At 38.1% G+C, this 19,594-nt stretch overlaps 2 protein-coding genes and 1 long non-coding RNA gene across 4 annotated transcripts in view; 1 reads left to right on the top strand and 2 right to left on the bottom strand.

The window, feature by feature from the left end:
* Window positions 1-9,891, bottom strand: part of ASPM (assembly factor for spindle microtubules) — a 42,809-nt gene extending 32,918 nt beyond the window's left edge. For both annotated transcript variants that reach the window (XM_084788384.1, XM_084788383.1), the window contains exons 1-6: window positions 9,610-9,891; window positions 6,995-7,138; window positions 5,390-6,836; window positions 3,017-3,121; window positions 2,675-2,821; window positions 1,263-1,508 (exon numbers count right to left, since the gene is read on the bottom strand). In XM_084788384.1, the coding sequence (XP_084644510.1) occupies window positions 1,263-1,508; window positions 2,675-2,821; window positions 3,017-3,121; window positions 5,390-6,836; window positions 6,995-7,138; window positions 9,610-9,882 (2,362 nt within the window). In that variant the 5' untranslated portion in view covers window positions 9,883-9,891. The remainder of the gene's footprint in view (window positions 1-1,262; window positions 1,509-2,674; window positions 2,822-3,016; window positions 3,122-5,389; window positions 6,837-6,994; window positions 7,139-9,609) is intronic.
* Window positions 9,892-9,943: 52 nt separating this feature from the next.
* The window catches only part of LOC311601085, a 32,623-nt gene continuing 22,972 nt past the window's right edge, over window positions 9,944-19,594 (top strand). Inside the window, exon 1 of the long non-coding RNA XR_014780456.1 lies at window positions 9,944-10,084. This is a non-coding gene — a long non-coding RNA (uncharacterized lncRNA). The remainder of the gene's footprint in view (window positions 10,085-19,594) is intronic.
* ZBTB41 (zinc finger and BTB domain containing 41) overlaps window positions 11,651-19,594 on the bottom strand; it is a 30,177-nt gene continuing 22,233 nt past the window's right edge. Inside the window, exons 9-10 of the mRNA XM_084788428.1 lie at window positions 18,437-18,525; window positions 11,651-17,791 (exon numbers count right to left, since the gene is read on the bottom strand). Coding sequence (XP_084644554.1) covers window positions 17,136-17,791; window positions 18,437-18,525 — 745 coding nt within the window. The 3' untranslated portion in view covers window positions 11,651-17,135. The remainder of the gene's footprint in view (window positions 17,792-18,436; window positions 18,526-19,594) is intronic.

Below are 19,594 nucleotides of genomic sequence, written 5' to 3' on the forward strand. Positions count from 1 at the left end.
GGAATTTACCCAGAAGATGCTCCAGCACACAACAAGAAAATTTGCTCAACCATGTTCATAGCAGCCTTATTCATAATAGCCAGAACATGGAAACAGCCTCAGTGTCCCTCAATAGAAGAATGGATAAAGAAACTGTGGTACATATACACTATGGAATACTATTCAGCTATTAATAAAAACAAGGACTTCCCGAAATTTGTGGATAAATGGATTGAGCTAGAAATGATCATAATGAGTGAGTTAACCCAGAAGCAGAAAGACTCAAATGGTATATACTCACTTATATCTGCATATTAGCCCCTGGAGGGGGAGACCTTGTGGCACTCAGAGGAAGGACAGCAGGTTACCAAGAAGAGACTTGATACCCTATGAACATATACAGGGGGAGGTAATCCCCCTCAGGAACAGTCATAGGGGAGGGGAACAAGGGGAAAATGGGAGGGAGGGAAGAATGGGAGGATACAAGGGGCATGTCCCACGAAAGCCTTTACTTACCAGGAAACTGAGACAGAGGGGAGGACATTCTGGTGGGACTCTAGATGAGAGAAGCATGGGAGAATGGCAAAGTAGAAGGATCCAGAGGGTCCTAGAAGCCTACAAGTAGAACATTATGATAGGAAGATTTGGGCTCAGGGGTCCCACTCAAACTAAGGCACCAGCCAAGGACAATACAGGCGGTAAACCTTAAACCCCTACCCAGATCTAGCCAATGGACAGAACATTCTCCACAGTTGAGTGGAGAGTGGGATATTACTTTCTCACGTACTCTGGTGCCTCACCTTTGACCATGTCCCCTGGAGGGGGAGACCTGGTGGCACTCAGAGGAAGGACAGCAGGTTACCAAGAAGAGACTTGATACCCTATGAACATATACAGGGGGAGGTAATCCCCCTCAGGAACAGTCATAGGGGAGGGGAATAAGGGGAAAATGGGAGGGAAAGAAGAATAGGAGGATACAAGGGATGGGATAACCATTGAGATGTAACAAGAATAAATTAATAAAGGAGAAAAAATTTTTTTTAAAAAATTAATCAAAAAATAAAAAAATAAACAACACAGACAGACCCCAGACATTCACATAGGAAGGTCACTGCGGATGTTACTTAGCTATATTGTGATCATTATTCACTACACAAGATGTAACTACATCATATTTAAATATGTACACTTTTGCCAATTGCCCTTAAATAACCGATGAAAAAGTAACACAAAACCTTTACAGTATCTCTAAAGAATAAATCTTGAGATTTCTACAATCTTACCAATATCTTTCCAGAGGTGTCTATCTTTTCGAACAATTAGCCGCCCAACTTCGATTTCAATTTCAAGCTTTTTAATAGCTTTCACCATCTTTTCAGAAGTAAACAAGGAGCAAGCTGTACGACGTAATCTGTTCAGCCTGCGGCTGGCTGTGTAAGCTCTGAGAGACACTTCATCTTTTGTCGGGGCTTTCGGGATGCTTATTTTATGTTGGCTCTCTACTCCCAAGACAAGGGTGGCAGCGTTCACTGGATAAAAACAAGAAGACAATGTAGATGATTACGCATCATCTCTACATCCTTGTAAACCCAGCCACTGGGTGCACCATGAGATGCTTAACAAGGACTATGCATCGCACCCTCCGAACGCTGCCTTAGAGCTTACAGCTTTCACTACTGACTCGGAGCCTTTGGTCAGCTGCCCACCACGGCAGCTTCTCCTCATCCATCCACACAGAGCTTCAAACACTAGCACTTCTGACTCCGAATAGAAAGATGGCCTCCCAACAAGTTTCTCTGTTTTCAAATTTTTACAAATAAGAATTAAGCTTCTAATTCCACTTAATTATGAAAAATATCTTGAACTGTGTATGTGTGCTTATATGTATGTGTGTGCATGTGTTCACATGTGTGTACATAGGTTGGACACAAGAAGACAATCTCCGGTGTCACTCCTTGGGCGCACTCTACCTTCTTAATGTTTTTAATGTGGCCTCACGCTGGCCTGGAACTGACCAAGTAGGCTAAGCTAGTGGGCAAGTGAGCCCCAAGGACCTGCCTGTCTACAAGGCTCCAGTGATGTTCCTGGCTGCTTTTGTGTGGCTTCCAGGAACCAAATTCATGTCCTAATGACTTCATGGCAAATGCTTTGCCAACTGAGGTGTCTCTCCACCTATATCTGGATTTTTTTTTTTTACAAAACATATTTTATCTTAACAAGAAAAAAACACTGAAAATTTGGCTATACTTCCTTTTGAAGAAATAGAAGCATAATAGTATAAATCATACAATTCAAAGACTCCTTTCATGCAGAAATTCCATGTCTCTCCAAGAAATGCAAAGTGGTACATGTGTGTGGCCACAGGGAGGCAGTCACCACTGCACGAGGAAGCCTGCAGTAGCTTAATTTGTCAGTCTGAGACTGACCCTATCCTTTCTATGTCAGGGCAACATCGCTCCTCCTCCTCATCTTCTTCTTCCCCCTCCTCCTTCTTCTCCTCCTCCTCTTCCTCCTCTTCCTCCTGCTCCAGCTCCTTCCACCCTGCCCACACACATTTTTTTCCTGCAAAGTAAGTACTGGAATATTTTTAGGTTCCTCGTTATAACTCCCTGCACACTCCTTAATTAGGACGATGAGCTAGTAACACATGATTAAGTACAACATAATGCAGTGTGTATAATGCAAGAAAGTTTACCTTCAGAAACATTGGTTTTTACAGTGAAGTCGTCAGGCGTTAATATGTAATTTAGCCACCAAGTAAAGCCCTGTTCCTGCTTCTCCTTCCAGCGTTCGTCATAGAACATGTTCTTTGCAGCAAATGGCATTGGGTGTCTAGGAATAGCTAAGCATATAATTAATTAATGTGTAAGAAATTTTCCTTTATATTACTTTTCAAAATAGACCAAGAAGAGTTTTGTGCTAGCAAAATCATCTTTAAAACACTGAACAATATTTGCTTTCTCTAATTGCTGGAGTTATAAACTTCTGAAGTGTGATATATAGTGAAAGCAGTTTGATAAATACAATGAACACTTGCCTGCTTTTATTGGTTTTATAAAGGTGAGATGAGACTGTGCTACACCAACAATGGACCGTGTCCTTTTCTTTGTTTTAGAAAGAGGCGTTTTTAATACTGATGAATCTAAAATAAAATAGACATCACAGTAGCAATAAGAAATCAAATATATTTTCCAAATAGGGAACAAATTTCAAAATTAAAATTGGGTTCTTCATAATAATATTCATTTAAGAGATACTTAATAATGACCATGTTCTAGGTGCTAATGTTATGAACTTCAGTAATCAAATGAACCTACACGTGGGGGCAAGACAGATGATGCAGTGGTTAAGAGCTCTTGCTGTTCTTCCAGAAGACCTAAGTTCAATTCTCAGATCCTGCAAAATGGCTCACAGCCACTTGCAACTCCGGCTCCAGGGGATCCATTGCCCTCTCTGGCCTCTATAGGCACTAGGCACGCACATCATCCACAGACACACTCAGCAGCCAAAACACCCGTACTCGTTAAAGAACCACACCTGCAAGTTATAGACCTCAAACCACTTTTTGTCCTACAGAGGCTGCCATCCTGCCTGCGTGCATACTTCTAGATTGTACTGCACGCAGGGAAATGCAGACTCAGACGACACGACTCTAGTCACCAGGCAGCTGTCAGCCTTTAGCAGTATCAAAGAGCTTTAGAAAGCCATTCGAAAGAGGAATCCAACAAGATCCATCTAAAGAATATAGCCCACTGACAAAAAGGCAAAAAGGATGAAGCCAGGATTACATGTGAGGAATGACAAAGAGAGGAGAGTTCTACAATATTAACAGTGGTGACTAATATTTAAATATATTGTTAGGAACTATGAAATATTAAATTCAAAGTCTTATGCACACAATTATCACAATGAATCAGGGTATTCTAAATATTCATGACATATATTATCATACTGAGGCTTAGAGCAATTTTATAGTCAAAGTTACACAAGCTTATATATCAAAAGCCTAACGTGTGTAATTCTCTCTAAATCTAGCAGAGAGGCCTTACTAGGTTGCTGCTTCAAATAAACAGTAGGTTTGAGCAACAAACCTTCTGTGTTCATTTATTTATTTATTCATGAATTTATTGATACTCTTTATCACTTATTGCCTCAAAGAATTTATTTGTTTTAGAGTATATGTATATAAAATAGTGAAGCAGTGAGCTATCACTAGCAGGCATGTACAACTTATTTATATTTGAAAATGTACTAGAAGGATACATTGGTCTCCAAGTTTTAATATGCCCATGTAACTTGTAATAAACGGCACCTTCACTCCCTATGCAGGATAACTAAGTGGTTTCCTGCTGTTCCTCATGGCATCATTCAAGGATGTCCACCATATATGTTCTGTTTACGCGGCCTGATGGCCTTTGATTCTGCAGATTTGTCATGATAGTATAGTCTTCTTACTCAGTGTATCTTACTAACTAACATCTGTGTTTGTTGTTTCCTTGGCAATTCTTGCTCTCATACCAAGTTTTAAAAGCTCAACTTTTGTTAATTCCACTAGCTAATGAATTTCCTTCTCGTAACATTTTCAAACAAAAACATTTAGAATCAGACTTGTTTTAGAATTTACATAGAAAGGATGAGAGAGAACCACAGTTAAGGACAATTCCAAGGTGTTTGTCCCAAGCGGTAAGAAACTGAGCAACATGATTGTGCTGCTGAGTTCTGAACAGAGAAGATAAGTACTTGGCTTTGTGTTAAGCCAGTGAGGGACACCACTGGAGTCACGCAGAAATACAGTACTGACTATAGGTGTCCACATCAGGGTCCATCCTGACAGCTATGCACAGAAAGATGTACATGCACAGCTGGCATCCACAACTGTGACAAGTGATGAGACTGTAAAATGAATATGAAAAATATTCTTATAATCCAAAGAATAGGGGCAATAAAAAACTTACAGAAGAAATCACCAAAGGAGGACAGCCAGGATTATAGGATGACAAGCCAACTAGTAACAGTAGGGGGAAAAAAAAGACACACACACACACACACACACACACACACACACACACACACACCAGGAAGGTAGAGGTTCAAAGTTATAAACAGCTTGCTAACAGATGATTCGAGGGAAAAAAAGAAAAAAAGCCAGGCATGATGGCGCATGCCTTTAATCCCAGCAATCGGGAGGTATAGGCAGGTGGATCTCTGTGAGCTTGTGGCCAGCCTGGTCTACAAAGTGAATCTAGGACAGCCAAGGCTACACAGAGAAACCCTGTCTCGAAAAACCAAAAAAACAAAACAAAACAAAAACCACACAAGCCCGTCATCATGAGCAGATTTACCAATTCTGAAAACTCCCTGAAGTAAAAGGATAAACTCCACCTCCACTGGAGATGTGGAGCCAACTCACCAGTTTTCTTCAGGCTCAGGTTAGGGTTCGAGGAGCTGATACGCCTTGAGGCGTGTGCTCCTTTCCTTCTGGTTCTTGCAGTGGTTGATGGTGTAGATTTGAGAGGAGAAAAATGGATTCGCTTAATTTCACACACGTCCCCACGCTCTGTAAAAGGTAGCTTTCCATTTGTGTCTTCCACTGTTCCGCTACTCCTTCTTTTACGAGCAACGGAAACTGTGGCTGAAGGTGCCACTTCATCCTTATAACTCTGATGTTTACTTACTACTGACTTTACAACTGGAAGATAAGAATGAAAGCCTTTCTCTTCTGGGTTATCCATTTCTTTTCCAAACTCACCTACTATACCTTTGAGACACCTTTTTGCATTTGGTTTACCAATCTCAGGTAGCTTTTCTCTGGCACTAGTGGGCTTCCTTTTGGTAACAGTGGCAGAAAGGATTGGGCGTCTCTTCAGCTGTTTACTCTGGTCACAAAGAGAAGCATCTTGAATCTCAGGAATATTAGAATCTTGATTTGTAAATCCGTAGTTATGTGACCTCATTTCCACAGGGTTTTGTTTTTCAAAAATAACTTTGGGAGTTTCTGAATGTTGACACTTGGGGTTATGTGCCAAACCATTTATTCTCCAATCCTGATGAGTTGTACTTGATAATGCTGATAACTTACATGTTTGCTGACCTACATGTACCATGTTATCCTTTACAAATTCTGTTGGAGATACAATGGGATCGACTGATTCAGACTTTAGACCTTTTCTAAGTCCATAATTATCATTTAAAAAAGAATCTGGGCTTAAGATTGTTTGGCAAACTTTATGTACAGCTTGGGGTTCCACACACAGGGACTCTGAATGAGTGTTGCTAAATGTATCTGATAAGACATTTCTCATTAATCCTAGGCCACTATCAGATGCGTAGTTGTTATTTACAAAAGAATCTGGACTTAGAAAATGTATTTGGGTCTGTGTAACATTCAAAGGTGAAGAACAGTTTGGGGCAAGAGTGAATTTGCTAGTCCCTTCACTTTGGTCACTAACACTGATGGGATTAAGAAAAGTTTCATTTATGACTTCCTTGTTAAAACTAAAATCTTTTGAAACACTGGGATCTTGTACTTTTAAATGTTGTACATTTTCAAGTGCATGAAGAGATGAATAGGCACCAGACCCGGAGAAAAACTGTGGCAAGCAAGCTTCACTCTGGCACTCCTTAATAGGGCTAATAGAAGAGGTGGGTATTTTGTTCTCTTCGAGGGATAAAGAATTGTTTTCTGTTTGAGAACACCAGTCACTCATAGCCAGATTTTCACAAGCCTGCAGTGGGTTCCTAACTCTGTCAACTCTTTGTGAAATAGTAAATGATTCATTAAAATTTTGGCTTTTGGAAGTCCTTTTAGTATGCTTCGAGGAGGCTGGAATCTTCTTATTGGTATTCCAAAGACTTCGCTGTTAAAAATAAATGAAATACAGGAAAGATATTGCAAGCTGTTCTCTATTCCTTTTAAATAAGTGATGCTATTCATGTCCTGTCATGCCTCCCATCAAATCATTTTTATATAACAAATATTCCCTTCCAGTAAGTCACAGAATAATTAAAACATTACCTTTTTCTTTCTATGTTCTTCTGCATTTCCTAGTAAGATAGCCTGGTGCTTCAGAAAATCATTCACAAGAAATGTCACAATCTCCCTTACTCGCCCTTCTTTCAGTGGTGTCCAGGTAACAGAAACAGTAATTTTTTCTTTAGGCTGTAATCAGAAGGATATACTTTAAATTACTATGACAATATAATTATATGATAATCAAATGTACTTATATAACTAAGAACAGACTGATGAATTATTTACCAGACCCTAGTAAGGTTAAATACCATTTTCCTATTCTATTATTCCTATACTAGTTCATTGTAAGAAAAAAAAAGCCACTAGCAATAAAAGTCCACAACAAATAAAATTATAAATATAATTAAAACTACAAATTATAATAAAATCTAACTGCCACAAAAGCAAAAGGAAATCTGCAAGTCATTTTAATTGAGTGGTTTTTTTCAAATGTAGTTGTGGGGCCCAGAGACCTGGCTCAGGGATAAAGTGTGTGCTTTGATAAGATTAAGATGCCAGCTGTGATGACATGTTGACTAAGTGAAAAACATAAGCTTTTCTTGAAAAGTAGAAATCAGGTTTTAAAACAGCTGATTTTCAATTGCACATGTGTGGTTTTAGTTCTGGGCACTGTGTTCTGTTTTGTCAATGAATATATATGTTGTTATATTTATAGTATGTCTTGAAATTAGATATTGTGAAGCCTCAAGCAAGCTATTTAGAATCTGATGTACATGGAAATGAGTTTTAAGATTGTGTTTCTAGTTCTATGAAGAATGCCGTTGACATTTTTATTGGGAATTACATCGGAGTCTGTGGATCACTTTTAGTAGTATGGTCATTTTATCAATACAAAGTCTTCCAATTCCTGAATGTGGGCTTTGTGCTGAGTTTCACTGGGATGGACTTGGTGGTGGTGTTGGCGGTCTGGTGCATCGCCCGACGATACAATGTCTACCTGAATTCCTTAGGTCTTCTGTAGATGTCCTCACGTGTATATGGTTGTTGAGAATGGTTAAGAAATTATTAGATCTTTGAGAACTTTGCACAATGTGTTTTGATCATATTCACACCTCCAGCTCCTCCCATATCTACCCCCTTTCACTGTCTTTCAAAAAATAAATCACTTGTGGCTAACGTGAAGGGTGTGGTTTTCCTAATTTTGACATTCTCCACAATTGAGTGGAGAGTGGGGTCTGACTTTTACACGAACTCTGGCGCCCTATATTTGACCACGTCCCCTGGATGGGGAGACTTGATGGCACTCAGAGGAAGGATAGCAGGCTATCAAGAAGAGACTTGATACCCTATGAGCATATACAGGGGGAGGAAGTCATAGGGGAGGGGAGTAAATGGAAAATGGGAGGGAGGGAGGGAGGAATGGGAAGATACAAGGGATGGGATAACCATTGAGATGCATTATGAATAAATTAATAAAATATTAAAAATAAAAAATAAGCAAAAAACCCCATAAACAATAAATACAAATTAAAAAAAAAACAAAAAATAAATCACATCCTTCAAAAAATAAAAAATAAATAAAATAAAACAGCTGATTTTTTTCCTCTACAAGCCAGATATCCTCAAGAAGATATCTTTATAGACATAAACTCAGGTATAGACACACTCAGAGGAGTGTGAGGGCTCCTGGTGATGCAGCCAGCCAACCTCAGACGAGCCTCTCCCGAAGTCCTTTGTTACAAGTTAGTAGGCAATTCATGCGGGACCTCTCAGCTAATTGTTTTCACAGCTTTAGAGGTTCTACTCAATGAAAAGGACACAGAAATCACAGTCAGAACAAAACAACAGCAGCAAAGGAAAAGGTAAAATACAAAGGTGTGCCTACACATCATGTCTACATCCTGAGTACAATCCTGAGGATGCTTTTAGGGTTTGGCTGTGGATGTTTAAGCAAAACAGTCCATTACTGCAACAGAAATGTAGTTCCACTGAGTCTAAACACACATATGAAAAGTAAAATGCATAGTCAAAAAAAAAGGCCAAAAGGAAGCAACTGGAAAACTTTCATCAATATACGTACTCTTCCCAATCTCAGAACAGAACGTCAAAGAGTACCAGCTTTGGAACCTCGCCTGCCAAAGGCCTATTTAAAAATGCTTTCTTCTCAGCAGAAACTTTCTGAAATGTTTCTGTGATTGACAGGTGCACGCGCTTAGATTCAGCATCCCCATAAAGTTATTGCTCACAGTTGCCATATATTCACATAAAACATACAGCACCAAAGACAGGGAGTTGACTTGGTGTTGTCTTGCTCACTCCCAGCCCCACCTCTTCAGGAGTCGTCCCCGGGGGTGAAGACAGAGAGCTGATCTGGTGTGGGGTCTTGCTCTTTCTCAGTCTCACCTTTGCAGAGGGAGCCCCTCCCACCTTCCCTCTCCCACCCTACCTTCACCTCGGGTAGAACTCAGAAGGTGCAGGGGTCCTGTTCTATCCCAGCTCTACAGTACAAAGCGAGCGTCCCAGGATCAAAACACAAAGCTGACTTGCTGTCGGGGTCCCTTCACCTCCGAGCCCCCCGCTGTCAAGACTGAGAGCTGAAACAGGTCTCCCAGTTTTTCGCCATAGGCCACCGGAACACGCCCCGCGCACACACCCACCTTCAGCTCGCAGCGGTTCGGAAAGACGCTGAAGCCCTGGCCTATGGCGCGCACCAGCGACAGCTCCACCTGCAGAGGCTCCTCGTGAGGGTTGTGCAAGACCAGAGACCGTGTCCGCGACGTGCCCACGCGAACGTCCCCGAAGCAGAGGAAGGGAGCCGCGCAGAAGTGGCTGAGCAACAGCACCGGCGGAGACCCGTCACCGGCCGCGGGATCCCGGCGCGCGCGCCGCCCGCTCTCCTCGGGGCTGTAAGCGGCTTGCCGCGTGGCCATGGCAGCCGCACGCTCCGGGGCGTCGGGTACCCGCTGCCTGGGTCCCGCCGCCTTCCCAGAAGCCAAAGATCAGGAAAAATATCAGGGTGCCCAACGACTCCCTAACTCCAAGGGAAGCAGCCTAGCCGCTTTTGCTCAGTTCAAATATCTCGCCTCCACCAATGGGCAGCTCCCGGAAATCAGCTCGCCAGCGCACCAATCAGTGAGTAGATAAGCCTCCTACGTCACTAAAAAGCCAACGAGTGAGCGAGAGCTCCTAGCCAATGAGGCAGCGGTGCCTTGTTTAAACGAGAGCGGGGGGGGGGGGGGGAGGGGTGTTGTCAGGGCTGCCTGGGGAAGAAATGAAAAAAGGCAGCAAAATTCCTTGACCCAGCAAGCCCGTGGCTGAGACCTGAAATTGCCCTTGATATTTTACACATGTTACGATGAAGGAAAGGATATCATCACTGTATCCAACCCACGGCGGCATACGGCCCAGAATAGTTGAGTGCAATTTGTGAACAAAAGTTCTCCGGAAGAAACGCACCTTCAACTGGTACTTGGCAAGGCTGAGTAACTGATTAGAACCTCAGTGATGGTGGAGAGATTAGAATGTTGGCCAACAAGCCTACTAAAACAATTATTGGGAAACATGGTTAGCCCCTTAATAGCTATGTCTTGCCATCCTTTGTAAGCGACCTAACAGCTTTGTGACCATTGTGTAAACTAATTAATACACAGAGCACTGGTTTCCAATCAAAAATAGGAGTGCTGCCAGAATCTGAGGCTATACCAGGTTTCCTTCTTGCCTCAACACACCCATTTAATGTTTCCACCTATGTATTTGAAAAGTACTGTAAAAACGTCATCAAATTGTTACCACATTGGAACATGAAACTTGGGATAACCTAAATCTATGTCCCGGCCATGATCATACATATTTGACTTCTGAATATACATTCTTATAAAATGTGGCCAGAGGAGGGAGATCCTGTTGGGTTGAGGGTTTTGATTTTGTGTCAACGAACAACCCAGTACACTTCGTGTGGCTTACAAGCATTGTGCCACTATGTCAGAAAATTTGACATTATTGTCACACATAACCAGACACAACTCTTATATAAGCCAAGAAATTTTATATAAACCATGCCTACTTATTTTATATGGCTGTCCAGAATTAATTAGTTTTACTCTGTAAGTTTCATGGGCTGAACAGAGATGTAAATAAAACTGTTAATATGTTGTTAGATTGGTTTTGCTTTTTAGACAGTATCTTGCTCTAAAATAATCAAATAATGATGGTACATTGAGGGCTGTAAAAAAAAAAACAGCTTGTTAGGCTGGGATAGTTTCCTGTAGCCATTAACATTTTGCAGCAAGCATTTCTCTTCCCACTCAAAATATAAAATAAAACCAAAATGAATAGTTGCAGAAATGAGCAGGAGACATATAAGAGTGCCCATTTATAGTATTATATAGGATATCTTATTTCACTAAGAGAATTTTGCTACACTTGAGAATTCTTCAAAAGTAAGATGACTGTTCAAAGTCAGCTCTAACATTTGAATTTTACTTAAAACACTTAAAAATTAAAGTTCATTACTTTTTACAATTAATATATTATATATTTATATATATTTAAATATGTAATTTATTAGAATTGTGTTTCAAAAATGTCCCCAAGATACATGTTTTTGCATTTGTTCATGTTTTGCATATTTTATAGACCAATGCAGAACATTGTGTTCCCATACTCTGAAAATGTAATTTCGAAAGAACCTGGATATGCTTTGCTGGGACCAAAGAACTCTGTTTATTTTAAATATCAAAATAACACAAAGAACTAATTCAATATGCAAGACGACACTACTCCTCACAAAGAGCTGAGTTTCTTCTATAAAGACATTTATACTTATGAAACAGAAGACAAACAAGTCCTAATAAACTGAGGATGTTTTACATACAATGGAAAGTAATAAATTTTGCTATTTTAGATTTTCCCTTGCAATTGTTTTTAAAACTGTCCTTAATTAAAAGCAAAGATTCTGAGTTGAGACAGAAAACAAAAGCACTTCTATTTTAATATACACCATTTCTCTCTTAACTAGAACAGTTTTGACATAACATGGAACAGCTAACCACCCAGCTTGTATGTTTTGGCAATCACACTCATCAACTATAATATAGTTTTACTTACAAAAACAGTCTGACTGTTAAAAGAATAAAGGAAGTTTGATAATTATACCACAGCACATTATTCAACTTTATGCAAGCAGGAATATCAGACAGAGAGGCATGGTGACAGTGAGATGTGCACATGTTCTTCATTCAAGAGACTGTTTCAAATCTCCAACAATGATGCATAGTGAAATTAATTAGCTTTACTTGAGAATCCAAAATGTTTTTGTAGATGTTTTCATCTTTAAGTAACATCTGTTCTCCAAATAACATCCTTAAATTCTCTCTAAATAAATGGCTGCAGAGACTAACTGGTTGGGGAGAATCTTTCAAAGGTCACAGACTTAAGATCAATATACAGCAAGTTAAACAGGAATCAAGCAAAACATAAACACACCCTCACTAGCAAATCATCCCTCCTCTCATCTTCCACACAATCTAATCCTATTGGAAGTAGTGATCTACTTCCAAAGAGGAAGCACAAAACACATGCTGGTACCATAGGGGAAAGTACTGTAGTTAAAAATTTTACAAGATACATGGGAGGACACCAAAAAAGAACACAAAGAGATTACTAAAAGGAAAATATGCAAAAGAAACAAGTAGGGCAGAATAATAAGATAGAATTGTAGAATTGTCTTGTTCTTATATGCTGTGTAGAAAATTATTCTCATCCATTATTCATAATAATAGCAGGTAACATTTAACATAATTCTACTTAAAAATTTTAAAACACTACTTATTCCTTATTAAATAACGCATTTCAGTTTTTTTAATTTGGCACTAAATCTTAAAATGTCCGAACATGAATGTTGAAAGTCTTGCTTTTTCCTGAGTCATCAACTCAAGTTCTGTGTTGACAGGGATGCTGCTGCTCCCTGAGAACAGCTGTTCTCACACCTTCAGTCATGGTCAGCTCAGGGAAAGTGAATCCAGCCCTCAGTGCAGAGCTGGGTGCTCAAGGGTACAAGTTATTTAAGATGAGAGCAATGGGAGAGAGAGAGAGGAAGGGAGGGGAGAGAGAGAGAGAGAGAGAGAGAGAGAGAGAGAGAGAGAGAGAGAGAGAGAGAGAGAGAGAGAGAGAACAAGAGGTGCAGACATACTATCCCTCCTTTTGTCAGATTCAGGCTGAGGAGTGACTCTTGTAGCTACTAAAACCACAGTAAAAACTAAAAAATGACATGTAAATTATAAAGACCAATGTTCATACTATCACTTAATGCCAATTTTTCTAAGTTAACACAAAACATAAGAGGCTATTGCCCAGCCAGCAGGCAACACAAATATAAGACTCAGAACCAAAAAAATAAAACAAAACAAACAAGTCATTTATTTACCAGTACAATCTAGGCAGCAGACAATGCCACATAACTACACATCTCTGAAAAAGTACAAAGTATTCAATCCAGAAAAGATGATCTAAAAGGACACTCTTAAAAGAACTAATGCTCAAAACCTCTCCTGTCAGTAATAAATTAGAATGATATGGTAGGAAAAACATTCAAGCTCACAGATACACCAGGTTAATTGTGTTTAATTAGCTTGTGATTCAGTGAAAAGCAATGGATGGTATTGATTAGCCCTTAACACTTTATAGTCACATCATAAAGGTGTTTTGACACTTTTTAAAGTTGAGAGAAATTAGTGTACTTCTTTTATGTTACCATCACTTAAAAGGCAATCAGTTTATTAAAGCACCAGTGTAAAATGGTATTTTTATTCCTCTTTTCCCCAGCAGTAAAGTTCTAAATTAAAAGTCTGCAAATGTTACTGCTTTTGTAGTTGCTTGAAGGTATCTTGCTGGCATGAGGAACAAACCCTATGGTTAAGTGGTTTAGGCTCCCCAAATCAAAGGGTTTTCTTATAAAAATAAATTCGACTTGATCTAAAAAAAGAAAAAAAAATCTAAGGCAGAACTTATTTTTATAATGTAGTGTAAAATATAAGCTTATTATTCAATAGTGTTCATTAAAAAACTGCATCCAACTAAACTGAGAGAAATAAGTATTGTACCTTGTAACTGGTTGGTCAGGATGACTGTTCCCAGAGTATTTCCTCTACTTATTTTATACATATAAACACAAACATTTAATACTTAATCTCAGTATTCAAACTAACATTTTTAATCCATTATCCAAGGACTTCAGCTGTGCTTCTTTGGACAAATATATAGTCAAACAACAAAGAATTTAAATTCTTTTAAACTATTCAATACCTACTCAAAAATCTTTGGTGCATTAAGTCAGAGACAGTAAGTTAATAAATTTCTGCACTCAATAACTTATTCAATTTACAGATTAAGTGCTAACTGTATCTATCAAAATTAATTTAAAACAATAAATTAAACTCAGAAAATAAAATATTCACAATGAGGCTACACTTAGTGGTGAGATTCAAAATTTTAAGCATGGTTACAAATAATGATTTTAGAGTCATAGAAAGACCAACTAAGAAGAGTGGGGTTCATTTACAATTTTTGTGCCAACTTTGAATGCTAATGTACATTCAGTTTACCCAAATCCATGTTCTTACAATTTTGGAAACTAGAGGTATGTAAATTTCCCATTGTTGTAGTTTTACTCTTCTTCCCAAGCATTATGCTATCTACCTGCAGACTGTGTTAGGAACAGGAGAATGCAGTCCCTGGCACACAGAATGCATTCATTAACTCCATATGTCTCCTTAATAAATCACTTCCTGTCTACTTCAGAGCTGATAACATGGTTTAAATGAGATAGCATATGAGAACATTTTAGATAAGACAGTACCCCAGCTTTTCTGCAATAATAACTGAGCACAACTACACAATGTGTGTGTCATGTTACATAAGAGCTAGAGTCTTGAAAACTCCTATGTAAACTGATTCCTAAAATTAAGTAATCTATTTAAAGTGTTAGAGCATCATTACTGAAAGAACTTTAAAAACTTTCAAAACCCAAGGTAATGTTTTCACCATGAAAACATTGTATCCTCCTTTTCTGCCAAAATATACAATATATCATGCACATACACACATAAATACCATTTGCCTTTTTTGACAAACCCAAACTTTTCTACATTAGCTTATCTCCAAGGCAACGTATACTTATAGGTATGATGCTTTAATTTCATTAAGATACTTAGTTAAAATCTTGTGTCTTTAGGATAAAAATCATAAATCTGTTTCTTGACACTTGATTTTTAAGTCTAGGACTCAAAGTGCCTCAGAGCCTACCTCCATCATTAGTCCCCACTGGACATCTCCACACTAAGTCAAGAAGAATGTTTTAACAATAAAAAATAACACAACATTAAGTGCACTCGTCCGAAGACAATTACTACAACCAGCCTTTGATAAGTGAGGCAAAACTAAGGTTACCGTTATTACTTAGATCAGCTACTTTGGTTAATGCCTCAGTTTGCAACATGCTCTTTGTTTGAACATTAATATGGCAACCGTTCCTATAAAGTACCTTCATTTCTTAAGTGCTTAAACAGTTTCCTCCCTATTGATTACATCCTATTCACTAAGAGCTCATTATTTTATTTGTGATATGTTTTCAAAACCAACAAGGGCCAGGCAAGACCTTACAGTTTACACACAAAAAAAGTGCTAAAAGCAATTAGGAGTGTAAACAAATTGAAATAGAAAAATTTTTTAAACTGCTATTTTTCCAGTAGTTTACATACAAACTGCATGTTAACGGTAAATCAACCCTGCCTAGTCTAACCCTCCAGCATCCCCACAAGTAAAACTTCATCCTACATTATGCTGAAATTGATTTGAAAAAAAATGCAAAGTGCACATCTTTAAAAGTATTTCATAATTATGGCAGATTTGTTTCTTCATTTAAGTCAGATCAGTGAGGTGTTGCTGTAATTGCTATTTCCTTTCACCAAGCCTTCAACCATTGTCTCGTGCAAAAACAAGAATGAAGAATGAGACAAATCTCATGCAGAAGCAAAAGCAACGTGCCAACCTATACACGAACAGTCGTGAACTCAGCTGAAAAGCATTTAAGTTAGGGAAAATTTCAGAATGGGTTTGGCACCTTTTCTGACAACTATAAATAAAATATGTAGGTTCTATTTCCCTGTTTCAGTCAGCCAAATTTGGTAAATGAAATACTAAATATGTTACTTAATTAAAATGCCACCAATCTAGTTACACCTGTCCCTTTATTCATCCATAGCTGCTGAAACATGGCTGGGAATGTGGAATAAGTGGCCAAATACAAAACATACTCGCATCTTGATGATATCTAGGTAAAATTATCATATTTTTCTTTGTCGTATTTTTCATTAAAATATATTCAATTAAATAATTTAATGCCTAGATCTAAGTTTGTGTTTATTACTCATCATGGTTGAGTACAGGTCCAATTATCTGGATTAAAATAACAATCTTACATTTCATTTAGCATGCTAATCTTGTCTTTCTTAGCTTTTGTGATAAACCCAAATATAATGAGAAATAATGGTAGATGACAGCATCAAAGTATCAAGACTATCTTTCCTAAATATGTTAAGAAATTTCAATAAATTTCTAATCCCAGTTTTGAAAATCTGAAATGATAATTAGTATTAAATGTTTGCAATTATTCACATATGCTTACATTCCTTCCTATAGGCCATACGGCTCTTAAAACTTAATAGCAATATAGGAAAGGGAGAAAAATGATGATTAAAAGTAAAGACTTGGCTTGGGGGCTCACCCCTGTAATCCTAGCACTTGGTTGGCTAAGGCAGAAAGATTGCCACACATTGAGGCCACAGTGGGCTACAGACTAAGACCCTGTCTCAAAAAAAGGGAAAGAAATGGAAAATTCTACAAATGATTAAGAAAAAAAAATCCTCCAGCATTGTCAGCAGCTAATAATCTGAAATTTAAAAGTCCATTCAAAATTAGTACTAAATAATCTTTTTTAAAAAAATCATACTTCAAATATTATGTCAAAATGTGTCCAAGTATTCAGTCAATAGAAATAAACTTTCCTTGATTTGAAGACTTGAGAAATTAGAAAAAATGGGGGGAAAAATAGCAGCCCTACTAACTCAAAAGCCAGTAGCTTCTGGCTGTCAGCTTACAAGCATCCAAAGGTCTATGGAATGTTTACTCATGAGCGATGCTCACTACTGGTCATATTCTGAACAGCAGTTGTGCTATCAAGGCCCAGTAATGTTCCAAGATAAGACGGTTCTCTGGGATCTAGTATCTGTTCAGGTTGTACTGGATGAACTATATTTGCAGGCTGAGGAGTAATAGTATATTTTTCCAGAAAAGCTAAATCTGCTGCACGTGGATAATCAGTTGGCTGGGGCTGTGGTGGCAGCATCTCATGAGAAGATGGCGGAAGTGTGGTGGTGTGAGGCACCAGATCGCTGGATGTGTCAGGCATTTGAACTGGGACCAATGTTACTGGAACACACATTTCTGCAGACACATTCTGTAGCATAGTCTTGGTTTCGGACTGATAAACTTTGGGCTGGTCCAGATACTGTTTTGTTTCTGCTTGAAAGATCTTATCATCAGATGAGTACTCTATTGGCAAAGACACGAGTTTTTCCTCAGAAGTACTAAGAGAATCTTCAGGAGATTTTATCCCATGAACATGGTCAATGTGGTATTTCAGCTTGTCTTTCCGCTTAAATGTTGCATTACAGTGTTGACAATTGAAAGGCCGGGCATCAGAGTGAATAACCAGGTGTTTTGTTAACGTTTTCTTAATTCTAAAAGACTGATTGCAAATTTGACACTTGTATGGTTTTTCACCTGTATGAGCAAAAACAAAGTTAATGTACAATGTACCCACTTGATAAGATGGCTATTTTACATAGCAAATTTATCACATGCACACCTGTAGAAACAGTAGTATTTTATGCTATCATAAAATAAAGCAGCCTATCAAACTCATAAAGATAATGAATTAAACATTAAAATAAGCTGCACTTAAATCCTGGATAGCCGATTTACAAGCCAAATCTCTAAGCCTGGTTCCCCACCTGCAATACAGAACGGCAATAGTACCTAAATAGGGAAATTAGCAATTGCCTAGCCCTACTCTCTGTATAAAGTTGTACATAATAAATTTTATCATTGCTTAATATTATTCTATCACCACTAAAAAACAACACAGAGTAGGTTTATTGAACCAAAATATTTAATTTCCTTTTGCCTACTATAAAACCAAAATAGTGTTTAATTCCAAGTGCCCCCACACACACCCTAAAAGCCCTTGTCCATATGTACTATTAAAATTGCTATAAAATTAAAATTTACACAACACAGGTAAGGAAATAGAGACATTGTAAGGCATGTGAGCACCCTGAAAAGTGATATCTACTTTTCCTAGAAATTAGATATCATATGTACATAATATATAAATAACTACACAAATAGCATGCCCTTAATTATTACCTGAATGTGTCCGAAAATGCATTTCCAGACTTGATTTTCCTTTAAAAATCTTCTTACAAACATCACATTGATGAAATGTTGCTTTATATCTAAGAAAGTAAATTGGTTCATCTATGTAATTTTAATTAATGATAAAAATATCTGACAAATACAGATAAATGTCACATCAATAAAGCTAACAAGTCTGGAGTAAGAAGTATACTTTTAAACCTAAAGCTAGCCCTGGGGGTTCTTCTTTCTCCAGCTATAGTTAATAAAAGAATTATTTTTCTTGAAAACAGAACTTTATTCTTAAAATAGAAATTGTGTGCAGGTATGGTAGCACACACCTTCAATTTCAGCACACAAGAGGCAGAAGTAGGTGGACCTTTGTGAGCTTAAGGCCAGACTGAACTACCTAACAAGTTCCAGGACAGCCAAGGATACAAGATACAGAGACCTGGAATGTTCCTTAATTTCAGTTTGTCTGGCATTACCTGATGCTTAGACTAGTATTATGGACTTTGAGGAAGAACATAAATAAGTGCCTTTGCCATCGTGTCATATTAGGTAGTATCTAACAGCCACAGGATTTCTTGAGGACAATGGTTTATTTTGCTGCCTACACTAGTTTTGAATAGTGGAGCTTTACCAAGCCTCCCACCTCTGCCTCCCAAGTAAGGAGGGCGGCTGGTGTGCACTGCTGCATCAATAACACTACAAACTGTATTAAATCAATCTAATTTTTAATCGGCTATTAAATTAAATAAAAGAATACAAGGGAAAACAATTAAAATTACATCATTACTGGGCTAAGTGGGAAAAAGGATTAGGGCAAAAATTGTGTGATAATAGAATTTTCTAGGTTCTCATGGTGATGATTACTAGACTGTAGAAATATACAATAAAAAGAGTTTTACCTTAAGTCAACTATAACTCAGTTAATTAAAGAAAGAGATACTGAGCCTAATTAAAAGATACTAATTTCAAAATCTGCATTCATCCAAGTTGGCATGACTATCACTAGTTCACCTAACAAGTATTATACATTAGAAATTAAGAATAAAGTGAACTTTATGCCTAAATGAAAACAAATAAAATATGAATCTTTTGGTTTTACTACACACACATATAATAGCTAGAATTTGTCTAAAATTTAACATAGTTGGAATCATAGTG

Source organism: Acomys minous (genome assembly GCF_964271855.1).
Source record: "Acomys minous genome assembly, chromosome: 1".
Taxonomy (NCBI): Eukaryota; Metazoa; Chordata; class Mammalia; order Rodentia; family Muridae; genus Acomys; species Acomys minous.